The 22,022-nt window shown below is 37.0% G+C and overlaps 1 protein-coding gene across 7 annotated transcripts; it reads right to left on the bottom strand.

The window, feature by feature from the left end:
- Positions 1-5,071: 5,071 nt before the first annotated feature.
- Positions 5,072-11,778, bottom strand: LOC140831062 (protein NPG1-like). Of its 7 annotated transcripts, none has more exons than XM_073194784.1 (7): positions 11,762-11,778; positions 11,626-11,681; positions 9,866-10,102; positions 9,231-9,522; positions 7,869-9,079; positions 7,562-7,709; positions 5,072-5,572 (listed from the first exon to the last, which is right to left on the bottom strand). In XM_073194784.1, the coding sequence occupies exons 3-7, from the start codon at positions 10,037-10,039 to the stop codon at positions 5,253-5,255; spliced, it is 2,145 nt and encodes a 714-aa protein (XP_073050885.1). In that variant the 5' UTR covers positions 10,040-10,102; positions 11,626-11,681; positions 11,762-11,778; the 3' UTR covers positions 5,072-5,252. The 7 variants fall into 7 exon arrangements, with proteins under 7 accessions (XP_073050885.1, XP_073050884.1, XP_073050889.1 ...); XM_073194790.1 differs by lacking the exon at positions 5,072-5,572 and adding an exon at positions 5,591-6,860 and having other exon boundaries at positions 11,621-11,681; XM_073194789.1 differs by lacking the exon at positions 5,072-5,572 and adding an exon at positions 6,878-7,295 and having other exon boundaries at positions 11,621-11,681.
- Positions 11,779-22,022: the final 10,244 nt, after the last annotated feature.

The following is a 22,022-nucleotide window of genomic DNA, read 5'->3' as shown; positions in this document are numbered from 1 at the left end:
GGAGGGTAACGAGGACGCGTTCGAAAATGTTAGTGAGCAATTACATGGCGCAACTTCAGACATAGTTCCACTTGATGTTTCTAATATTTATGAGATGCCACAATTTTTTAGTGCTGTGTATGAAGAACAATGTCCTCATTCTGTAGGTGTGTCATCTGGGTCACAGACGGTCTTTTATAATCCGGAGAAAGGAGAATTACATAAAAACATGGTCTTTAGAAGCAAAAAAAGAATTGATTGCAGCTGTTAAAGACTTTTTTGTTAGATGTGTAAGGCGTGAATATCGTGTTGTTGAGAGCACACCGACTTTATGGAAAGTTTGGTGCAAGAATCGATCATCGAGCATGGATTGTGGATGGGGCCTCCGAGCTTGTTTGAAAGCAAATTTGGGTTATTTTAAGATCACTAAATATGGTGATCGACACACATGTGTTTCTAGCCATGTTGGGATTGACCACAAAAACCTAGACAAAAACATGATCGCCTCGAATCTTATTGGTATTGTGCATTGTGATCCATCTTGTGAGATTAAATATGTTCAGCAACTTATCAAAGACAAATATGGTTATGAAATTTCGTATGCCAAGGCATGGTACAGTTTGAAGCGTGTTGTTGAAAACGTGTATGGCACATGGGAGAGTTCGGTTCGCATTTTGCCAATATACATGGGTGCTCTTATGAAGTTCAATCCCGGAACAATCGTTGAGTGGAGACATTTTCCAACAAACAACCCATCAATAAAAGTTTTAAACTATGTTTTTTGGGCCTTTCGACCATGTGTAGATGGGTTCCGATATTGCCGTAAAATTATCAGCATTGATGGCACTCATTTATATACAAAGTATAAGCACAAGATGCTTATTGTTGTAGGTTTGGATGCCAACAATCAGATATTACCCCTGGCTTTTGCACTCGTGGATGAAGAGAGTTATGATTCGTGGAAATAGTTTTTAGACCTTTTGTGTGTGCATGTTATTAATGGCCTACCAGGAGTTTGCATTATCTCTGATAGACATCGGGCCATCATTGGAGCTGTCGAGGGAATACCTCAGTTCAATCCTCCGTACGGTGTACATCGGTTTTGCATGAGACATGTTTGCTCTAATTTCAACACGCACTTCAAAAACGTTCATCTGAAAGACCTTTGTTGGCAAGCAGGATCACAACACCAGGTTCGCAAATTTGATGATATAATGAACGAAATTAAGAACAAGCCACCAAATGCATACAAATATTTGTCTGAAATTTATAAACATAAGTGGACTCTAGCACATGATGGTGGTTGGCGCTTTGGCATAATGACAACAAATATTTCTGAGTGTCTTAATGGTGTACTCAAGGGTGCTCGTCGTCTTTCGATTACAACAATAGTTAAAATGACTTTCCAAAGATGTGCGGAGTATTTTATAAACCGCATCACAAAATGTCAACGTATGATGCAGAACAACCAACCTTGGCCTGACTATGTGTTGCATAAATATGAGAAATGGTCTGTCAGATCCAACGAACATAGCGTGAGTCGGATCGAGATAAGAGCAAAGCAGGCTACTGTGACAACCGGGGTACGTCCAGGGCGAGGCAAACATGTCCAAGTTGTCACACTAACAACATGTGAATGCTCTTGTGGAAAGTGGACAATCTTCGGAATTCCCTGTTCTCATGCAATTTGTACGGCAAAACACTTTGGGTTAGATCCTACGAGATTTGTGCAGCCATGGTTCCGGATTAGCGATTACATAAACACATATGAAGGAAGATTTCATGCTGTTCAAGATGATCACTATTGGGATACACCAGTATTCGAGCTACGCCACAATCCAGTTCAACGTGAAAGAAGAAGATCAGGGAGAAGTAGGACGACCAGAATTCGAAATGAAATGGACCAGCCAACGGTTCGAGAGAGACAACGTCGTCAAAGAGAAAATCCAGCAAGACACTAACACCTTTTATGTGTTTCATGGCAATCGTATGGTAATGTGCATTATTTCATATATTTATTTTAATATTTTTTTTTTACTAATTCATATCTAATAATTTTTGCAGGATTATTCCTCATATTGGCAATGCTCAATGATGATGTTACTTTTAATATTCGAGACTAGATGTACATTGTATGTGAACACAAAATTAAGTGCTAGTTTTAAAAACTAACTTAAAGTACAATTTGATCATAAACATACATATGTAGAAGATCATTTTAAAATCCCTCTAAACCAATATTTCATTTTTAGGTAAACATAATAAATAAAAACACTTCAATAATATTTATGATAACAAATTAACAAATAAATATATCAATAATAATTTTAACGTATTAAGATTAAAAATTTCTAAACATAAATTAAAATTAATATAATACAACCATCAAATAAATTAATTGAATACAAATAATTTTAACAACACTTAGAAACATTATTTACCTGTTAATAAGATAGGCACGATAATACCAATATCTACACTTCCTGAAATAAATCAACAGACAGAAGCTATAAAATTATTAGAATTCAAAATTTATTAAAAAAACTTGAGACGAAAAATAAATCAAATCCATACCGACAAATTTTTGAACACAATATAAGTGACAAACCTTTGGAAAATGAAGTGAACTTCTGTGAACACAATACAACTGACAAACTTCGGATACAAAATGCAAATTAACTTCTCGTGTATATACATATATATAGAATTTTAAAAATATTTAAATTTGCCCGCCTACATTTGAAATATTTTAAAAAGAATAACTCTCTCCCGCCTGTCGTACAAGCGGAGGAGAATTTAAATCCATTTCTACCTCCCCCGCCTCCCCTACAGGTGGGGGAGGTGAAATAATTTGCTTCCCCCCATTTGGAAGGGCGGGGGAGTAAAAGTTTTAATTTTTTTTTTAAATTATTTTTTTTACAATATTTTTATAAATTTTAAAAAAGTACGGTAGATTGTTAAATGAGATTTAAAAGTACTATAATTTGATAAAAGGTCCGATCTTTAGCTGATGGGTGTTCCACAAATATATTATATTTTAATAACAAATTTATTTCTTTGCCCAAAAGGGATCTTTTGCTAATCGGTGCTCCACAAATATATTATATTTTAATAAATAAAAATTTTTTTTTTGGATCGTGACTATTTTGTTATAATTAGATTTCAAATTCCAAATCTCGTACTAAAATTGAGGTCTACTACAAATCATCAGCGATTATATTTCTTTTTTAAAAAGTAAGTGTTTTATATTTTGATATATAGATATATTCATGATCTCTTTTCAATGGAAATAAAAATTAACATTTTAATTTTAATTGTTAATTTTTTTAACTATTAGAATTTTTCATATAAAACAAATTTTGTCAAAAAAAAATTTAGAAAAATATCGGGTTTTTTATAAATTTTTTCTATTTTTAATGAATTTCAAATCACACCAAATTTCGTTAAATACAATGTGATAGCTCTTGTGATTAACATATTTATATATTTTTATAATATAAATTAAAACAAATGAGCTACATGCTCCATAACTCATATATTTTCTTAATAAATCTTGTTCCAACCAAAGAATCAAGTTCGAATTTTATTTCGGCGAAGTTTAACTCGTTAACGAAGTAGTTCATTTCTTGAACTTATAACTATGTTCGAACCATTATATCTCAACTCTAACATAATAATAGATTTATAATGCATACAGCTAACCTCATAGATGTACTATTTCAAATACACAAAAACTATTACAAATTCATATATCAGTTTTGTGAGACGGATATACTACACGATATAACTCATGAAAAAATATTATTTTTTATGATAAATATATATCGAGTAATTCGTTTCACATATGTAAATATGTGGACAATTAGACTCTCTTTCAAATAAGATATTAATCGACTTTGTACTAGAGACATTAACTAACCTTGTACTCATGCGTAGAGAATTTGAAGTGTGTAGATGCCGTTCAACCACCAGATGATATTTTTGTTTTTAGTTGACCTACATCTATTTGAATAGTCTCAATCAATCTTGTCTTTTATTTGATAAGAATCAATATTGATACCTATGGATGAGCCCATTATCTTGGCCCATCTCTAGTCCAAATGAAAAACAGGCCCATCAAGGGCCCATGTATTCTCTTATAAATATCAGGTTTGATTGTTAATTCATTGATTCGATATTGTTTTCAGCAGCACTCTTAGCTGCTCCCCATATATCCTCAGTCACTGACTTGAGCGTCGGAGGGGCTACGCCAGGACACCCTCCTGGCCCCCTCTTAACGATCTTCTTTCTTATTTCAGGCTCAGGGTAACTTCAAAACCCGCGTCTGGATTAGTGACACTTTCTGGAATCGGACCCTAAATTTCCCGTGAGTAACAAATATCATCTTTTTATATATACTTATATATATCTTAAAAATTTCATCAAGTGACGACTCATAAAAATTAAATATTTTGATATTAATTATAAGATCAAATGTTTGTTATATTCAAATGATAGTTTGGTTCTTTGACAAGATCACCTGTTTCTTCTTGATGAAAACCACTTGCCCCTCCTCTTCTGAGGGTGTACAATATATGGTTTTTTTTTTTTTTTAATTATCATCGAGCACACATACAAGATTTAAGAAGTGATATGAAACAATTAAACATTTTATCATATGAACCAAACATAGTAGATAGAGATAAAAACATTTCATAAAATAAGGAACTCTAAATATTCAAAAATAATTTAAGTTTAATTAAAAGTAATAGGATATCAAGTAATGTTTTCAAAATTTGTTTTGAAAGCAATAAGATACTATTCTACTTCCAATTTTTACATTTTAATTCGAAACAATTTTATGCTCCAAAAATTTATATATAAATCTTCTCTTTTAAAATAAAGTATATTAAAACATTTTAAAAAATCTTTTATTTTAATCTTATTTAATTAGATGTAAAAATACATAAACCTTTTCATGTATTTTGATATATTATTGTGAGAAATTTATTTTTAGGAATTGTGAATAGTAATCACATATGATTACAATTGGCATGTGAGTTGTTGACTCCTTGGAGATGAATCATAAGATAGAATTGCAGAAACAGAAACAGAAACAAAATCGCGGATTGCTATACATTCCTGTGAGAAAAGTATTTTGGAATTGCATAATGTAAAATATCCCTAAAAGCCTATGACAATCATGCTCAAAGAATCTGTCCATCTCATCAGATTCAAAATGCTGAAAGTTTTAACAAAGAATAAAAGAATACGGACTTGATTAAATGTAAAATTCAAATAAGGGAACTGAAACTCTCCATTGGAACAGATTCTTCGAGCATGGAAGCTGCCTGGAAACAGTCGACGGCATCAGAGATCCTTCCATCATCTTTATGAACCTTGCCTAAGTAGTACCAAGCCATAGCATTGGTAGGTTCAATCCTTAATGCATCTGAAAGAAGACTTCGAGCCACCGGCAACATCTTGGATCCCATTTTATATAAAATGGCACCTATTAAAATCTTGCAAGGCACATACATCGGTTCCAGTAAAAGGGCATTGATGTAAGCAGCCAAAGCTTCGTCCAAGTGTCCTTGTTTTTCATGCATTAAGCCTGGTATAATACGCAGCACAAGAAAAAATAAGGCATATTACACCGAAATTTCATATGACCATAAGCAACGTCAAGTTGCAAAACAAATCAAATATAACTGTTCACAATACATTCAATGTTCAAACACTTCCAAACATTAATCTTTCAAGTCTCACCAAAGCTTATGCGCCAGCGATCAAGAGGCATGAAATACTTCACAAAAAAAAAATGCATCATACATAAATATCATGGCACACTCGAACAGGTAATGTGTAATCCTCGTGATAACAAAATTCTTTATGGATTTCAGATAGTCCAAGCACGATGATGACATTAGCAAAATGCATCTCAGCTTTTCTTCATAACATATTCTTTACACCACACATCATTTGTCTGCACTCAAAAGGACTTGGCTTTTCTGTCTTTTTAAGAAAATAATGTTAAATTCAGAAGGAAAATGGATTTGACAAAGAGTGAAAATCCTAATACTCCTTTTTTAACAGGGTAAATCCCAAACGATTTCTGAGAAAATAAAAGACAATCCTAGGTTCATAAAATTACATATTCCAATTCTTCAAAGATAAAAAATAAAAAAATTCATACTCTGCTTTGTTTAACAAACAATTTTCCCGTAAGATTGAAAAGTTGCTACTTCCCATCTTTTAAACTTTAATCGTTATTCCTAGCATAAATTTTGTGCGTAATTACCTCTCTCAGAACCGAGGTATTTTTGCACAAATCAACCTAGTAGATAATCAGGCACTTAGTAATGCGGCCGACTGTATATTTAATTAACCTTTGCTTCTCTCACTTCCCCCATTTCAACTAGGAAGTTGTACAAACTTGATTATAGGTGTAAATTGTTAATTATATTGATTTTGAAACTGGATCCCCGAAAGAATTTCGCCTTATTTCCCTGCACTTTTAACTTTGCTTTTGATGATTTTGTAATGCAGTTTTAGGACTTCCGACTCTAACATAAACTGAGACTGGTCAAAATTTGGCAATGATTTCTTCTCGAATAATAGACCAATGACGGTGTGCTTATGGCCCGACTCTGTCAACTTACATTGACAAACTTCTGTCAAATGCTTATACGTTATTTAATGCTAAGGAACTAAATGTGCTCATCCTGTATCGACTGGTATAGACCAGTGCAACTCCTGGGACCAGATAGAGGAATTATTAAGGAAAAACATAGAAATCTAATATAACGAGAGAAAAAATATCTTTCAAGTTGCTCAATAGGTAAGCTGACAAATCTGGCAGGATATGATACTTGAAATACTTCAGGGTGATGTCCTCGGCCCTAGCAAAAGGAAATGCGAGTTTCAAAGACCATAACAATGTACTAGCATAGATGATTACCAGAAATGGAAAAAGAATTATAACTAAATATTCCTCTCTTTCCATACGTGTCCGGTGTTAATACTGTAGTAATTTCTGGTGGAGCAGGCCAGAAGATATTAGTGTACTGTGCACAAGGATTCCTGTCTGGATCCATGTAAATTATAATCATAAGCATATCAAAATGAACTTCTATTTTTTCAGCAATCTTTGTCTACCAGCAGCCCAATAAATTCAGCTTCCTTCATATCAGAGGGCATCTTCACTTATCATCTTTTGGTAAATCAACAAGCACTTTAGGAACATTAAAACATCAATTCTTAAAAATAATTCCTCTTTCCTCACTTTCATTCTCCCTCTTCAACCCCTATACACTCCATTCTCCTCTGATTGCTTCCTGATTTACCATAAACAGAAGCCACCAGATGTTTATCTTAAGCTCTGGAAATGCTTAGCAGCAACTAAATGCTAAGATGGCAATTTTTAACAGGGAGAGCAGTCAACCTTCCTACCAATGTATTCCAGAGGAAAACCAGTACTTGCATGTATTGGCAAGGAGTTTGTAAAATTTGAAATAGAAACAAACGAAATTGAATCTACTACTAGTGAAAGTGAATAGAGATTTTCAGTGTTCATTAAATGCTAAGAAGCTTGAGTGCTTACCTTCAGTGTGTAGGATTTCAGCTGAATATTCTTTCAGAGCCCTAGCTTTTTGCAAGCATATCTCTGCATCCTTCCAATGAGAAAGACTAGAGTACAATTTTGCAAGTCCATGCCAAACTTCATATTCATTAATTTTATCATCCTCCACCTTTAACAGATAAGGTAATGATTATGGCACCAAGTTAAAAAATTCAAATGATATAGTTAACAATAAGATTTGCTTTTCCTTGAAGCAGTTCATGAAACACACAGAAATAAACAAAAACTCCATAGCTAACAGTCCAAGTCAGGGGAATCAGAATTTAACCTGAGATGCACTTCCGAGAGAACCATATGATTTTCTTTGGGCTTGGACCAAAGCAAGAAGATAACGGTAAGTCTCAATAGCATCCATGTGTCGTAACTGAGATATTTTGAGCTTTGCTTTCATCCTGAGGAGTGGTCCTTGATCCCACTTTGCGGTTTCATCTAATGCCGCATCTATAACCACTTCAGCCTCAGAAAAACGTTGCTGAGCAGATAAAACTAATGCGAGCAGTCTCCAACCTCTTAACGTTGATCCTCCGGTTGCATCAATATACTGCTCCGCATATCGCAAAGCTGCATCTAGATTCCGGTGCTCAGCATATTGAACTCCTAAGTCAAATATCAGATCTGCATTTCCATGCTCTAGGCCTAATGCACTTTCCAAAGATTTCAGACTTTCTGACTGAAAACGAGATCTCTCTAAATCTGACGAAGAAATTTTCGCTTGCTTTCCCAAGCAAAGGCCTAACAGACGAAGGCCCACACCTTTTAAATGTGCTTTTGATTCCTGTGCATTTTCAATCACTCTCTCTGCATATTTCATTCCTTCTGAAGCAAGCAATACATCCTCACTACAAATTTTGGCAGCCAGTAATAATGACATAATATCATCAGGATCTTCGTGCTGGTGCAGAGACTTCCTAAGCAAATCTAAGGCAGATTTATTCAGTCCATCCCCACTAAAAGACAGTGCCAAAGCTTTCCATCTGTCATTACGATGTACTACTCCGGGCATGATCTCTTCAAGTTGCTTTGCCAAAACAGAAGTTCGGCTGCAGAGCGACAGAGCAAAACTAAGGTGCTCCATAACAGATGGATCCCAATTGGTATTTCCGAGGTAGAACTTTCTCATAAGAATCATCAAAAGCAAAATGGCTTCCTCAAGATTGTTTTTAGGTACATAAGAACCATCGACCTGTACAGCTAAACTAGGTGGGTTGGCTTCTACCCCACCATACAACAAGAAAAGTGCAAATGCCTTTTGAATTCTTGCACAGCACTCATTGTCAAGGTTCCATTGACTAAGAAGGGCTCTGCGGTATGCAGATATTGCTTCGGAATAACAGCCAGCTTGTTTCCATAACTCAGGGAGTAGTTCAATAGCATGACTAACAGTGTCTTGCAGCTTATCCTCTACCATCACATCGGGTATACCATTATCAAATATCTTTTCAACCGCATCAAGCACACTTTTGCATTCTTGAGCAGCCTCTTAAAAAATCCAGAAGAAGTTATTACATTTCAGCAATTTGCAATAATTTTTTTTTGTGGCTAATTCTGTTCGAAGAAAGAAGGTGCAGGGATAGGATTGAAATGAATGTTAATTATAATCGTACTTTCCAAATTGTTTACAGAATTATACCTGTTAACTTTCCCAGCTTCTGAAGAGACTTGGCTTTCAAATATATGGCTTCAAGCACAACATTTGTAGCATGCTGAGGGACAGCACATACTGCTTCATTGCGGGAGCGGCTTTTTTTGGAGGGTTGTTTATCACTGAATGAATGTTGCATTCGTTTTATGGCTGCCTGAAGATCAATGCCATCGAAAACTCGTAGGGCACCTTCAACATTTCCTCGTTGATACTCTAACTTTCCGAGAAGAGCTCTTGCTTCCTGAAAATAATTTGATAAAGTGTCATTTTTGACACGTACCTTCAATCCAGTAATAAAAAAAACAGTAAAGTTGTGCTCAAGAATATCCACTAAGATGAGAAATCAAATAATGCTACTGAGTTACTGACACAAACACCTTTCACTGTAATACTCACTGCACAAACTCATAAATTATAAGAAATTCTATAACCAACGCAAAATACATCCTTATGTTCAAGATCAGTAATGATGCTCACAAGATAGCAACGAAGAAAGTAGAAATAAATCAATTACATGAAGATTAGAGCTTAAAAGCCATGGTAAATGGACCCCCACCCAGAAAAATAAAACAGAGTAATTCAGAGTAGTGTGAAATTAGGGGCAGTTACTTTATGAGACCAACCTCAAAATTGAGTGATAATCCATCTCGCAATGCAGATTCAGCCTCCTGGATATTTCCCTCATCAAGTTTTGCTTCGACCATGTTAGTTCTCATGCAAACCCCATTCACACTAACTTGGCGAACTGATGGATCACCCTCAAATTGGGTCCAGTCAGGGGATTCACCTCCTGACATCTCTAATCCCTCCCACTTTTACTGGAGCAAACGAAAACAGCAATTCTCCATCATTATAATCACCTGAAATTCTTCCACATATTAATATATTTTCAAATAAATAACACAAACAAAAGTTTAAAAACTACGAAATTCATAAATATATGGTTTCAAAGATGTTGAAATGGAGGAGAGAATGCGCTCCCACTTCCAAGGGAAACAATTTCAAATAACAAAATTGAAAACTCAAAAATCAGCTTAATAAAAAAATGGAATCTTTCTGACCATCAACAATGTAAGTGTGCGTGGGATCAGAATTATGGCCTGACCTAATATACATCCATGTTTGAGGGGTACTTATAAAAAGACAGTCCTGTCAGTCAAGAATACACAAAATAATACAACACAACACCACCAACATTGACTCGTTCATGGTTTCTGTTTGTTCTCTTGAAATATAACCTAAGTAATGTTTGTAAAAACTTATTTTAATGGTTCCCAGCTTTTACGAACAATTTTCTAACTTTGCATTGGCTAAAAGCTTGGAAGAACTTAAAATAAGCATTTGCAAACATTATCTTAGTGGTTTAAGGTGTGGATTGATACTGATCGCTCTAGTAGCAATCTATCAAATAGGTCAAGAAAGATTTGTAGACGAGTTTCCAGATCCAAGCAAATTTCAGTATTCAGCTACGAATAGGTACATCGAAAACCCGATTCGATGTTTTTTTATGTCTTCCCAAAATTCCAACAATGGTATCCGAGCAGTCGTAGCTCAATCTGGCCTTAATTGAATTATGATACTATAGATAACGTGGCAATTTGTTTGGTCAAGCTGTGAACATAAATCAGTGAAACACCATCAACAAAAGAGGAGGTAATACTAGATGGATAAAAAAACAATAAAAATATTAAAAAGGTGTTTCACCTTAAGATTATTTCATGTGATTAAAGATTCATCACCAAACCCATTAAAATTGAATCTTGTATGTCTAGCGCAGATCGTCAAAACAATTAATTTAGAAAACAAAAGGAAAAAATGAAAGGGAAAACTAGAAAGCAGCGCCTGAGAGGTATGAGGCTTCCCCATACCCACCATGACATGCTGCCCGTCGCGAGGCTACGATTCTGCTCCCAAACCATATCTACCTAAATGATACTTTACAGTCTCGGCATCCTCAAACTTTTGTTTTGACACTTCTTACGGTTGCATGGACATCGTAATTTCCCATTCAATAGACACTCTGGATAACTTAGTGCAAATGACACAAATGTCTCAACATCAACACAAAATTGACCACTTAAGAACCCATTCTCCAACCTACGATAAATCAAACTTCTATCTGTGTTATCCATTTAACCTTACAATTGTTTAAATATTAATTTATTTAAAATTTATTATCAAAAACAATCAAACGAAAATTTAAATAAATATCTACAAAAATAACATTAACTTAATTATCTAATAAAAGAAAATCATGCATAATTTACAGATTGAATAAAACACTACGCTAAAATTCATAACGCTACAATTCATAAACAAACTCCTACGCACGAATTCAAATGAAATATTAAATTTTGTAAAGAAAACGATTTAAAAACCTGACGTGCGTGAAGCTATGCAGATCCACGTAACGCTGCAATATCAGACCCACAAGCAAATCTACGAAATTAATACGAAAACAAGTTAGTACATAATTAAATAACCGAAACTGTGAAGAATTGATAGAATGTCGCTACTACCAGAGAAGAAAGGCAAAAAACGCTGAAGAAAATGTTCGGTATTTAAAGAGGACTAGCGACGGTTTTAAAACACCGTCGCTACAAGAGACGGTTTTTGAGTCAAACCGTCTCCCTATGCGACGGTTTATTTCAAACCGTCGTCGATCCAGTCGAAATCGGCGACGGTTTATATTAAACTGTCGCTTTTGGCGACTGTTACATAAGACAGTCGCAAATAGCGACGGGTATATATTACAGAGAACTAGCGACGGGTTTTAAAACACCGTCGCTACGGGAGACAGGTTTTTGAGTCAAACTGTCTCCATGAGCGACGGTTTATCTCAAACTGTCGTCGATCCATTTGGCGACGGGTTATTTTAAACCGTCGCCTTTGGCGACTGTTTTATAAGACAGTCGTAAATAGCGACGGGTATGTATTTACCGTCGCACATAGCGACGGATTTACTATTCCGTCGCACATATGGCGACCGGTTATGGTAATCAGTTTTTGAAACCGTCGCTTATTTAAGAAAACAACGGTTGTATTGCACCGTCGCTAAAATAACGACGCTTAATATCATTACCGTCGCTTATTCTATCGTTTATTGTTGAAATGGCGACGGTGTTTGAATACGATCGCTAAGAGCGACGGTCTACTAAAAAACCGTCGCCTAGTATGGCGACAAACTTAAATAGACGTCGCCAAATCCTACGGTTAAAAAACCCGTCGCTCAAAATTGCGACGGTTTATTTTAATCAGTCGCAATATTAGCAACGTTTACAGTTAACCGTCTTTAAAATAGCGACGGGTTTTTATAAATCGTGGCTTATTTCCTTTTGCGACGGTTTTATAATAAACTGTCGCTATTTTAACGACGGTTCAACAAAACCGTCGCAAATTTAACGACCGTTTATCAAGTAATCGTCGTCAATCATACCGTTTTTTCGTAGTTATATACAAGTATACGAGTTATTTTGGCTTCTAGTGCAATAATGCTCATCTTATTTTTAAAAACATGTACTAAGAATGATTTAGTCAAAAGCGCATTTGCATGAGTTCTCCTCATTCTGGAATTTTGTTCTCTACTAAATATGTTTTGTGCTTACATTACAAAGAAAACTTTATTTTGCTCCATGTTGAATCATTTACTCATGTGCATTTGCAAAATATGTTTTTCAGTGATGGTTTGGAATACATTCAAATTATAGAATAGAACAAGATATGAATGATGTCTCTTAGGACCATTTGAAAATTTTAAGAAAAGAAAGTGCACAGGATTTAAATATAATTGCACTTTCTATTATAAAACTACCACATGCCACCAACAGAATAGAAAGCTCAGTTGATTCATATATTGCAGGATAGATAGGTAGAGAATGTTAATGATTAATGGAATGTGAGAAGTAAATGTTGTTGCATCTTGAGGGATGGCGGTGGAATTTTGGTTATTTTTAGTTGGGAGGAATTAGTAAAAACAATTGTTTCAAGGTTTGGAAGAAGATGAATGTCCAACTATTGATTATGCAGAAAGTCAACAGAACTACACCAAGCCTTGATGATTATTTTGACCTACAGGGCAGCATCTCTACGCGAAAATGCAGGCTCTCTTTGTGCCTTGAGCCTAGGCACAAACATTTTGGGCTTTGGATAGATATAATCTGTTCATATTATAGTACAAATTTTGCAAATTGGAGCGATAAGAGAATTGCAAATTTATTTAATTAGTTTGCTATGATTGTCTTAATGAATTCTTTTTGTTTGTGAAGGAAGTATCTTTGCTTGATCCAGAAGGAGATGGGGGAAAGCAACGAATTATTATCCAACTTGAACAGGTTGTGTAACCAACCCTAAATGCTTTTTCTGAACTTCATCATTATTTTCTAATTTCTTGTAATGACTGATTTGTATGAATTTATATTTGTTTATTTACATCTTTAATATTATTTTTTTTCTCATGTCTTTTTAGGAAATTGCTCATCTAAGTCAGTTTGAACATGTAAATATAGTTCGGCACTATGGTACAAAGTGGGTAATGCCTTCTTGCCTTTTGGTTTCTCTTCATTGATATGTTTATGTTTCCTCTTTGTAATTCGGTTTTCTAATGCTTCTGTTTTAATCACAAACTCTTATTCCGGTTTGAAAAATTAGATTTAATTCATGCATTTGAATTGGTATCATAATAACTCGGTTATTGTTTGTTTCATCATATCATTATTTGTTTTCTTGATTATTCAATCATTTTCAGTATTATTTACAATATCATGTTTATCATACTATCTTATTATTATTGAAGAGGGGTCTTTATGGTGAAGCCAAACTTCATGGGATAATCGTGTTAAATAGTATAATTTATTGATAGAACGCGCTAGGGTTCTCAAGCATCGCATAAGCAAGTCGACAACCCAAGTTCTTCGTCGGGATCAGCTCACGATCATACCAACACACCTTCGCTGAAGCAAAAAAAGGCTAGAATGGGAAAGGAGATGAATGTCTTTACCACCTGTGATTCGGATTTACATGGACACTTAACCTTCACTAGAAAAACTGAAAAGGATAGGTATAAGGCACTATGTCCAAAACAAATCATTCCTTGCAAATATATTCATCACCCGACCTTGGAAGTTTTAAATATTCGAACAGAGGTGTTTGAGTTAATCAATAATATTGGGTGAACGCCTTACTTTGCAATCACTTGCCCATTCTATATTCAACTTGTGCGTGAGTTTTATGCAACGTTCGAATTCATAAAACCTGACAACTTCACGCTCTCCATCCCAGGGGACATGGGTAGTCCGATTTCGGTTGATGGGTAACCCTTTTAAATTCTCGATCCCTGAACTTAATCTTGCTTTAGGTTTTATCACCGAGGATTTTGCAAACACTGATGAGTATTTGACTAGTGCATGTGATTTTCATGATCAATTTAATCCCATTGCCTTCTATCGAGCTTGTTCCACACAAAACAACTACGACCCAAGTAAACCCAAAGATTATCATCTACATAATCCAACATGAAATTTATTCATAGGTTCTTTGCTTTTACTTTTTCGGGTCGTAAGTATTCTGTAGGTGTGTTGACGAAAGCTGAATTTTTTTCCCTGTGGTGTATGCAAAATCGAATTAAAGTGAATCTTGGCCATTGGTTATTTTCCCAATTCGTTGGTGTGGTAGCACATAAATGTCATATGATTCTTGGTTCTTTGATCACTGCACTTGCTGTTAACTTGAATTTGATTGATGTCAATACTAATGATCTTCAAGTCGCTTGTTCTATGGAGCCTTTGGATTTGCGTTGTTTAGAAAATATTGGACTAATAGAACAATTCCATGGAGTTTTCTCTTTTTGTCCACCAGGTACTGCAGTGGCACGTTCCAGCCATACCCATTGTGAATCAGATAACTCGCCTGAGCCTTTGGATTAACGTGAGCCTCCACCCACGTGAATCCATAAGTCCTCGGTGATAAAAACAAAAGCAAGATTAAGTTCAGTGATCGAGAATTTAAAAGTGTTACCCATCAACCGAAATCGGACTACCCCTGGGCTGGAGAGCGTGAAGTTGTCAGGTTTTATGAATTCGAACGTTGCATAAAACTCACGCACAAGTTCAATATAGTCATGACAAGTGATTGCAAAGTAAGACGCCCACCCAATATTGTTGATTAACTCAAACACCTTTGTTCGAATATTTAAAACTTCCAAGGTCGGGTGATGAATATATTTGCAGAGGATGATTTGTTTTTGACATAGTGTCTTATACCTATTCTTTTTAGTTTTCCTAGTGAAAGTTAAATTGTCCATGCAAATCCGAATCGGCAGGTGGTAAGACATTCATCCACTTTCCCATTCTAGCCCTTTTTCGCCCCGACGAAGGTGTGTTGGTATGATCGTTAGTTGACCCCAACGAAGAACTTGGGTTGTCGACTTGCTTATGCGATGTTTGAGAACCCCGATACATTCTATCAACAAATTATACTACTCCACACGATTCTCCAACAACCAACAATAGACATGGGTCACAAACACAAATACAAACAAGTAAAATAATAGGCGCACACAATGATATCCAATTGCTAGTGAAACGAATAATTTAACAGGACTGTGCGAGATGATGCGGTGAGAATCAAGGAATTTTTATATCAAGGAAGAAGATATCACCTAGAGTGGTGTGGCGGCTGTGCGAGATGATGCGGTGGAATGGTACCGGTGGTTGAGCGAGAAGATGGTCGTGCGAAGGTAGGCTGGTGGCCGAACGGTGTGGTGGGAGATGCGGTCGGTGTTCCGTGCACTGTTGTGGAATGGATCTGGGAGATGTTGTGGTGAAGAGATGGTGTTGTGCGAAGGTGGTTGCGAAGTGGGCTGGTGTAAAGATGATATCGGTGCGCCGTGGCCTGGTGTGCATGACCGAGAGATGGATGTCGATGAAGAAGAAGAGGAAGCCTGTGAGAAATTGAGAAGGGAAAACGAAAATAGGGTAAGGAAAGTGTAAACACCTAATTTATTTTAATCCAATTACTTCAATTTTATTTATTTAATTTCTATTCGCAAACCCTTTTGTTTTGTTTCACATCAGAAGAGGTATTCGGGTAGGGCGTGATCACGCCTTAGTCGAATATATCTGCTGTGTTTTGCCAATTAAAAAAAACAAAGGATTGGATCACGCCTTGTCGAAAGACATCTACTGTGTTGGGGCTACAGAGGAAGTATACGAACGAGGTGTGATCACGTCTTGTTAAAAGACTTCATCTGCGTTTAGAATCCCTTTTTTTAACCATCAGAAGTTTTCTTATAAAGTGTGATCATGTCTTATGAAAAGACCTCTTCTGCCCAAAAGTAACAACTTATAAATTTTAAGAACAAAAATTTGGGTTGCCTACCAAATGATCAATTTTTTTACGTCGTTATGCTCGACAATTTTCTTCCCTTTAAACTTTCGAATAGTGTGGTTTTTCCAACTCAAGTTCGAGCATGTTTGCCACCCTTTCATCCTAGTGAAACACCTTCGATCGATGTCCATTCATGTAGTAACCCGATTCCTAATTTGAGTTAATTATCGGATTAATTATATTTTCGGTGGGATCGGAAGGACCGAACAAGTTCGGATCGTCCGATGAGTTCGGATCGTCCGATGAGTTCGGATCGTCCGAGCCAGTGTCGGACCGTCCGAGACAGGTGGCTGGACACGTGGAAGGGTTCTGGACACGTGGTAAGGTTCGGATCATCCGATTGGGGTTCGGATCGTCCGAGACAGGTGGCTGTACTCGTGGAAGTCATGCAAGGATCGGATCGTCCGATCAGAGTTCGGACCGTCCGAAGTGTGCCGGATCGGAGCTTCCGAAATGGTTCGGATCGTCCGAACATTAGCTATAAATAGAGGCGCGAGGCTTCATTTGTGACTCGCCAATTCAGAGAGTTCCATAGCATTTCAGTCGTTTCTGTGAGATTCTAGTCTTTTTCCGAGGTTCGGGCACTAGCGGGGAGCTGCTGGTCTTGTAGCGGAGCTGTGCTCTAGTTGGGAGCTAGCGGCATCAGTGGGCTAGCGACGGACGAAGGTTTGGAATTGTATCAGTATTATCTCAGGATTATCTAGTTAAGTCTGGTAGATAAGTTTTAGTGATGGTTTTCACTTGATGAATAGGCTTGGACTAAACCTGTTGTCTGGTTATTCCAGTGGATTAGGATTGCTGTGATAGAGGTACGAAAGTACTATCCGAGATATCCTGGTCGAGTATACATTCTTATATGTGTTGCATGATTATGTGGTGCATTGTTATATGTCATATGATGCATGCTATTATGTCACGATTTATGATGCATGTTGCATTTCATGTTGAGCCGTATCTCCTTCGAGATAGCCTTTACTGTTGAGCTGTATCCCTTTCGAGATAAGCTATATATATCTTGTGGGGCCGCTCAGCCCTGTCTTGTCTTGTGGACGCATGGACACCGAGAGTACACAGTGGCCGACGGGTCGGGAGGGCTTCGGTGATCCGGGACATTTTAGGTCCACGTCTGTTCTTGCAGTGGATGCAGTGACCCAGAGGTAGGACCGCGCGGCACTATCCACTTGGCGCCTCTAGACTGAGCATTTTGAGATCTTTTGTGATTCCTGTTTCTTGACTACCCTGGTATCATATCATAGCATGTGCATTTCATATAGGTTTGTATACTCATGCTTTTGTACTGGGCGTTCTTATCGCTCACGTCCTCGGTTTTGTTTATCTTGGACACCCCATTTCCACGGGGCAGGCCTCAGGTTGGATGGCTCAGAAGGAGGAGGAGGACGTTGAGTAGCCGGTGGAGTTATTTATTCAGTACTCTTTGATTCGTTATGGTTGTATCGTATACTTTCTTTTCATTCTGAGTTGTTATGGATTTTCGATGGGGTTGTATAACTATCATTTGTTGACCTTTTCCGCTATTATCTCTGATTGTTATTAATTAAGTTAAGTTGCATGCTTAGTTCTTGATTAGTAGGTGATTCTGGAACGGGTCATTACAATTCACATTGAAAATTTTATCAGTATCCAAACTCTTGATTTCCACTGCACCATAAGGGAACAAATGATTAACAACAAACGGTCCAATCCATTGAGAAATAAGCTTACCTAGCATGAGCTTTAGCCGAGAATTGTACAACAATACTTATTGGACGACAATTAATTGTTTTCGCAAAAATTGAATTGTCGTGAAACAACTTCGTTTTCTCTTTGTAATTTTTTGAATTATCATATGCTTCCAACCTTATCTCCTCCAACTCTTGTAGTTGCAACTTTGTCGATTCGTCTGCTTCTTCCAAGTCCATATTTCAGTGTTTGACCGCACAATAGGTTTTATGTTCAATTTCCAAAGACAAATGACACGTTTTTCCAAAGACTAACCTGTAAGGGGACATCCCTAGTGGAGTTTCGTATGCCATATGATAAGCCCAAAGTGCATCATCTAGACGAAGGCTCCAATCTTTTCTTCCCGGATTGACGGTCTTTGCTAGGATAGACTTGATCTCCCGATTGGAAACTTCGGCCTGGCCATTTGTTTGTGGATGATAGGCAGTGGCCACTCTATGATGTATCAATATTTCTTCAACAACGCTTCAATTATTTGATTGCAAAAATGGGTTCCTTGATCACTTATTAGCGCCCTTCCAAATCTGCTGAAAATATTAGACTTGATAAAATTTGCAACCACTTTAGAATCATTAGTCCTAATGGGTTTTGCTTCCACCCACTTCAAAACATAATCAACTGTCAGCAGTATGTAAAGATAGTCTCCCGATGAAGGGAACGGTCCCATGAAGTCTATGCCCCAAATATCGAAAACATCGCATATAAGAATTGGGTTATGGGGCATTTCGTTTCTATGAGACAATGAACTTGTTCTCTGGTATCGCTCACAGCTTTTACAGAACATATAGACATATTTAAACAGTGTTCCCAATATAGCCTGCCATCCAAAATTTTTCTAGCCGTTCGTTTTGGTCCAAAATGACCACCACATGCGTAATTATGACAAAAAACCAAAATTGATTTATGTTCATTTTCAGGAGCACATCTCCTAATCACTTGATCAACACAAAACTTCCATAAATAAGGTTCATCCATACATAATATTTTGCTTCACAATGAATCTTTACTTTGCGGGATTTACTAAGAGTGTTAGGTAAAACTTCGGTGACCAAATAATTACCAATGTCTGCATACGAAGGATTCGTACCTTTCACTTCAAACAATTGCTGATCTGGAAAAATTTCAGAAATAGGCAAAACATCTTCGTCTTTCACCAGTCTGCTTATATGATCAGCGACTGGGTGTTCAGTTCCTTTTCGATCCTTGATTTTGATGTCGAACTCTTGAAATAAGAGTATACATCTTATCAACCTCGGTTTTGACTCCTTTTTGGTCCGTAGATATTTCAATGCTACATGATCAGAAAACACAATTACTTTAGAGTTAAGCAAATGTGATCAAAATTTATCTAGGGCAAAAACAATAGCTAAGAGCTCTATTTCCGTAGTGGTATAGTTGCAATGCGCATGATCTAATGTTTTTGAAGCATAATATATGACATGACTCATCTTTGTCAATTCTCTGGCCTAGAACAGATCCCACCGCATAACTGCTTGCATCACACATGATTTCAAAAGGCAGATTCCAGTCAGGTGGCTGGATTATGGGCTCTATGGTCAACACGTTCATTAGTTTGTCAAAAGTTTCCTTGCAATCTTCCCCAAAGTTGAAAGGCGTATCCTTTTGGAGTAACTTGGACATTGAGTGAGCAACCTTAGAGAAATTCTTAATAAACATGCGGTAAAAACCTGCATGTCCAAGAAAACCTCGAATTTCCTTAACGTTAGTAGGGAATGGTAAGTTATTGATTATTTCAACCTTGACTTTATCAACTTCGATTCCCCTAGAGGAGACAACATGTCCCAACACAATTCCTTCCGTCATCATGAAATGACATTTTTCATAATTAAAAACCAAATTGGTTTCCATGCACCTTTTCAAAATCTTGGACAAATGATTCAAACAGTTGTCAGACGAATCCCTATAGACAGTGAAATCATCCATAAATACTTCAATGCATTTCTCAATATATTCAGAAAAGATACTAAGAAAGCACATTTGATACGTACCTGGAGCATTACAAAGTCCAAAAGGCATTCTTCTGTAGGCAAGCGTTCTGAAAGGGCATGTAAAAGTCGTCTTCTCCTGATCCTTTTGAGCAATGACTATCTGATAATAACCTGAAAATCCATCAAGAAAAAAAAATAAGTTCTTCCAGCAAGTCTTTCCAAAGTCTGATAAATAAAAACCAAGGGAAAATGATCATTTCTAGTAGCTAAATTAAGCTTTCGAAAGTCAATAACCATACGCCATCCATTTTTCACCCTCATTGGGACCAACTCACCATTTTGATTTCTTACCACAGTGATACCTGTTTTATTTGGTATGACATGGATCGGACTCACCCACTTACTATCAGAGATATGATATATTATCCCTTCCTCTAAAAGTTTTAGGATTTCTTTCATTATCACTTCCTTCATCACCAAATTCAGTTTTCTTTGGAATTCTCTTATTGGTTTGGCCTAATTTTCCAAATGAATTCTATGCATGCAAATAGGAGGTCTTATGCCATTGATATCTGCGAGAGTCCAACCAATTGCAGTTTTGTGCTCTTTAATGAGTGTGGCTAACCGCTCTTCTTGTTCTTCAGTCAAACCCTTCGAGATGATCACTGGCAAGGTCTCATTATCACCCAAATATATATACTTCAAGTGTTCTGAAAATCTTCGAAAGAGTGAATACTCACTCTGAGGGGCTAAACCACCAAACCATCTTTGAGTCGAGTCGACCAGGGTGGTCAAGAACACTTTGCATTTGATCTGGTCTCCATAGCAATGCAGCATGACCATATTCTCAAATCTAGCAAGATGCTCTTCAGGATCAGAACTACCATCATACTCCTTGACTTTGACCGATTTGAAGTGCCCGGGAAGTTGTTCTCGGACAATGGCATCAGAAAACGGGCATCCTTTAACAGCTCGAGAACTGCTTTTGGAGCCAACTTGTCCTTCCAACACCTTCACTTTCTTTCTCAACTATTCCAACTCCTCCGCTACTGTAGGAGATTTAGAACCAGCACTAGACTCCCTTTCCTCTTCCCTTCTCTCCTCTTCTCGGTTTCCTTGCCCCTGCTCTTGTTCCTGCTCTGGTTGAGCAGAATGATGGGGATGATCTTTCTTTGCCAAGGCCTCTTCTATTGTCTTAGTCACAATTTTGGCCAACTCCTCGCTTGTCAAATTAAAGGTGGGCGGAGGTCCATTGGGCGGCGGACCACCCGCACCAGAAACATGTGTGTTGTTCTCTCCCTTGATCCGAGAGGTCTCTTGATTGGCTCTTCTAGGAGGCATATCGACGTCTTATAACTCTATTTCCCACAGACGGCGCCAATGATGCGATCCGGGCGAAATGGACGAGCCGGGTTCGAGTCTACCGGGTCAGCTATCAAGATGTTGAAGGAAATGAGAGCTGAACGTCTGGATGAAAAGCTTGTTTTCTTGACTAAGTGAAATGATCTGCAAACAAGAAGATAACCACGTGAATGGTCGTCGGAGAGGTGTCCGCCGTGACCACTCCGATGCTTAAGTCAGCAGAGAACTCCAGATAAAAACCAATGTAACCAAGAGATGACTGTGAGATTGGTGTGCAACAAATGTGTGCATTCAATGAGAAAATTATTAGAGAGTAAATGTGAGTAAAGTACCTGGTATTTATAGT

This window comes from Primulina eburnea, chromosome 4 (assembly GCF_022965805.1).
Source record: "Primulina eburnea isolate SZY01 chromosome 4, ASM2296580v1, whole genome shotgun sequence".
Taxonomy (NCBI): Eukaryota; Viridiplantae; Streptophyta; class Magnoliopsida; order Lamiales; family Gesneriaceae; genus Primulina; species Primulina eburnea.
This window is presented reverse-complemented; position numbering and strand designations above follow the sequence as displayed.

Coding starts and splice junctions, on each gene's coding strand:
- LOC140831062 (XM_073194784.1), bottom strand. CDS start 10,039: ATGTCAGGAGGTGAATCCCCTGACTGGACCCAATTTGAGGGTGATCCA. Junction 9,080..9,230: donor GAAGCTGGGAAAGTTAACAG/GTATAATTCTGT, acceptor GGATTTTTTAAG/AGGCTGCTCAAGAATGCAAA. Junction 7,710..7,868: donor CTCTCGGAAGTGCATCTCAG/GTTAAATTCTGA, acceptor TATCTGTTAAAG/GTGGAGGATGATAAAATTAA.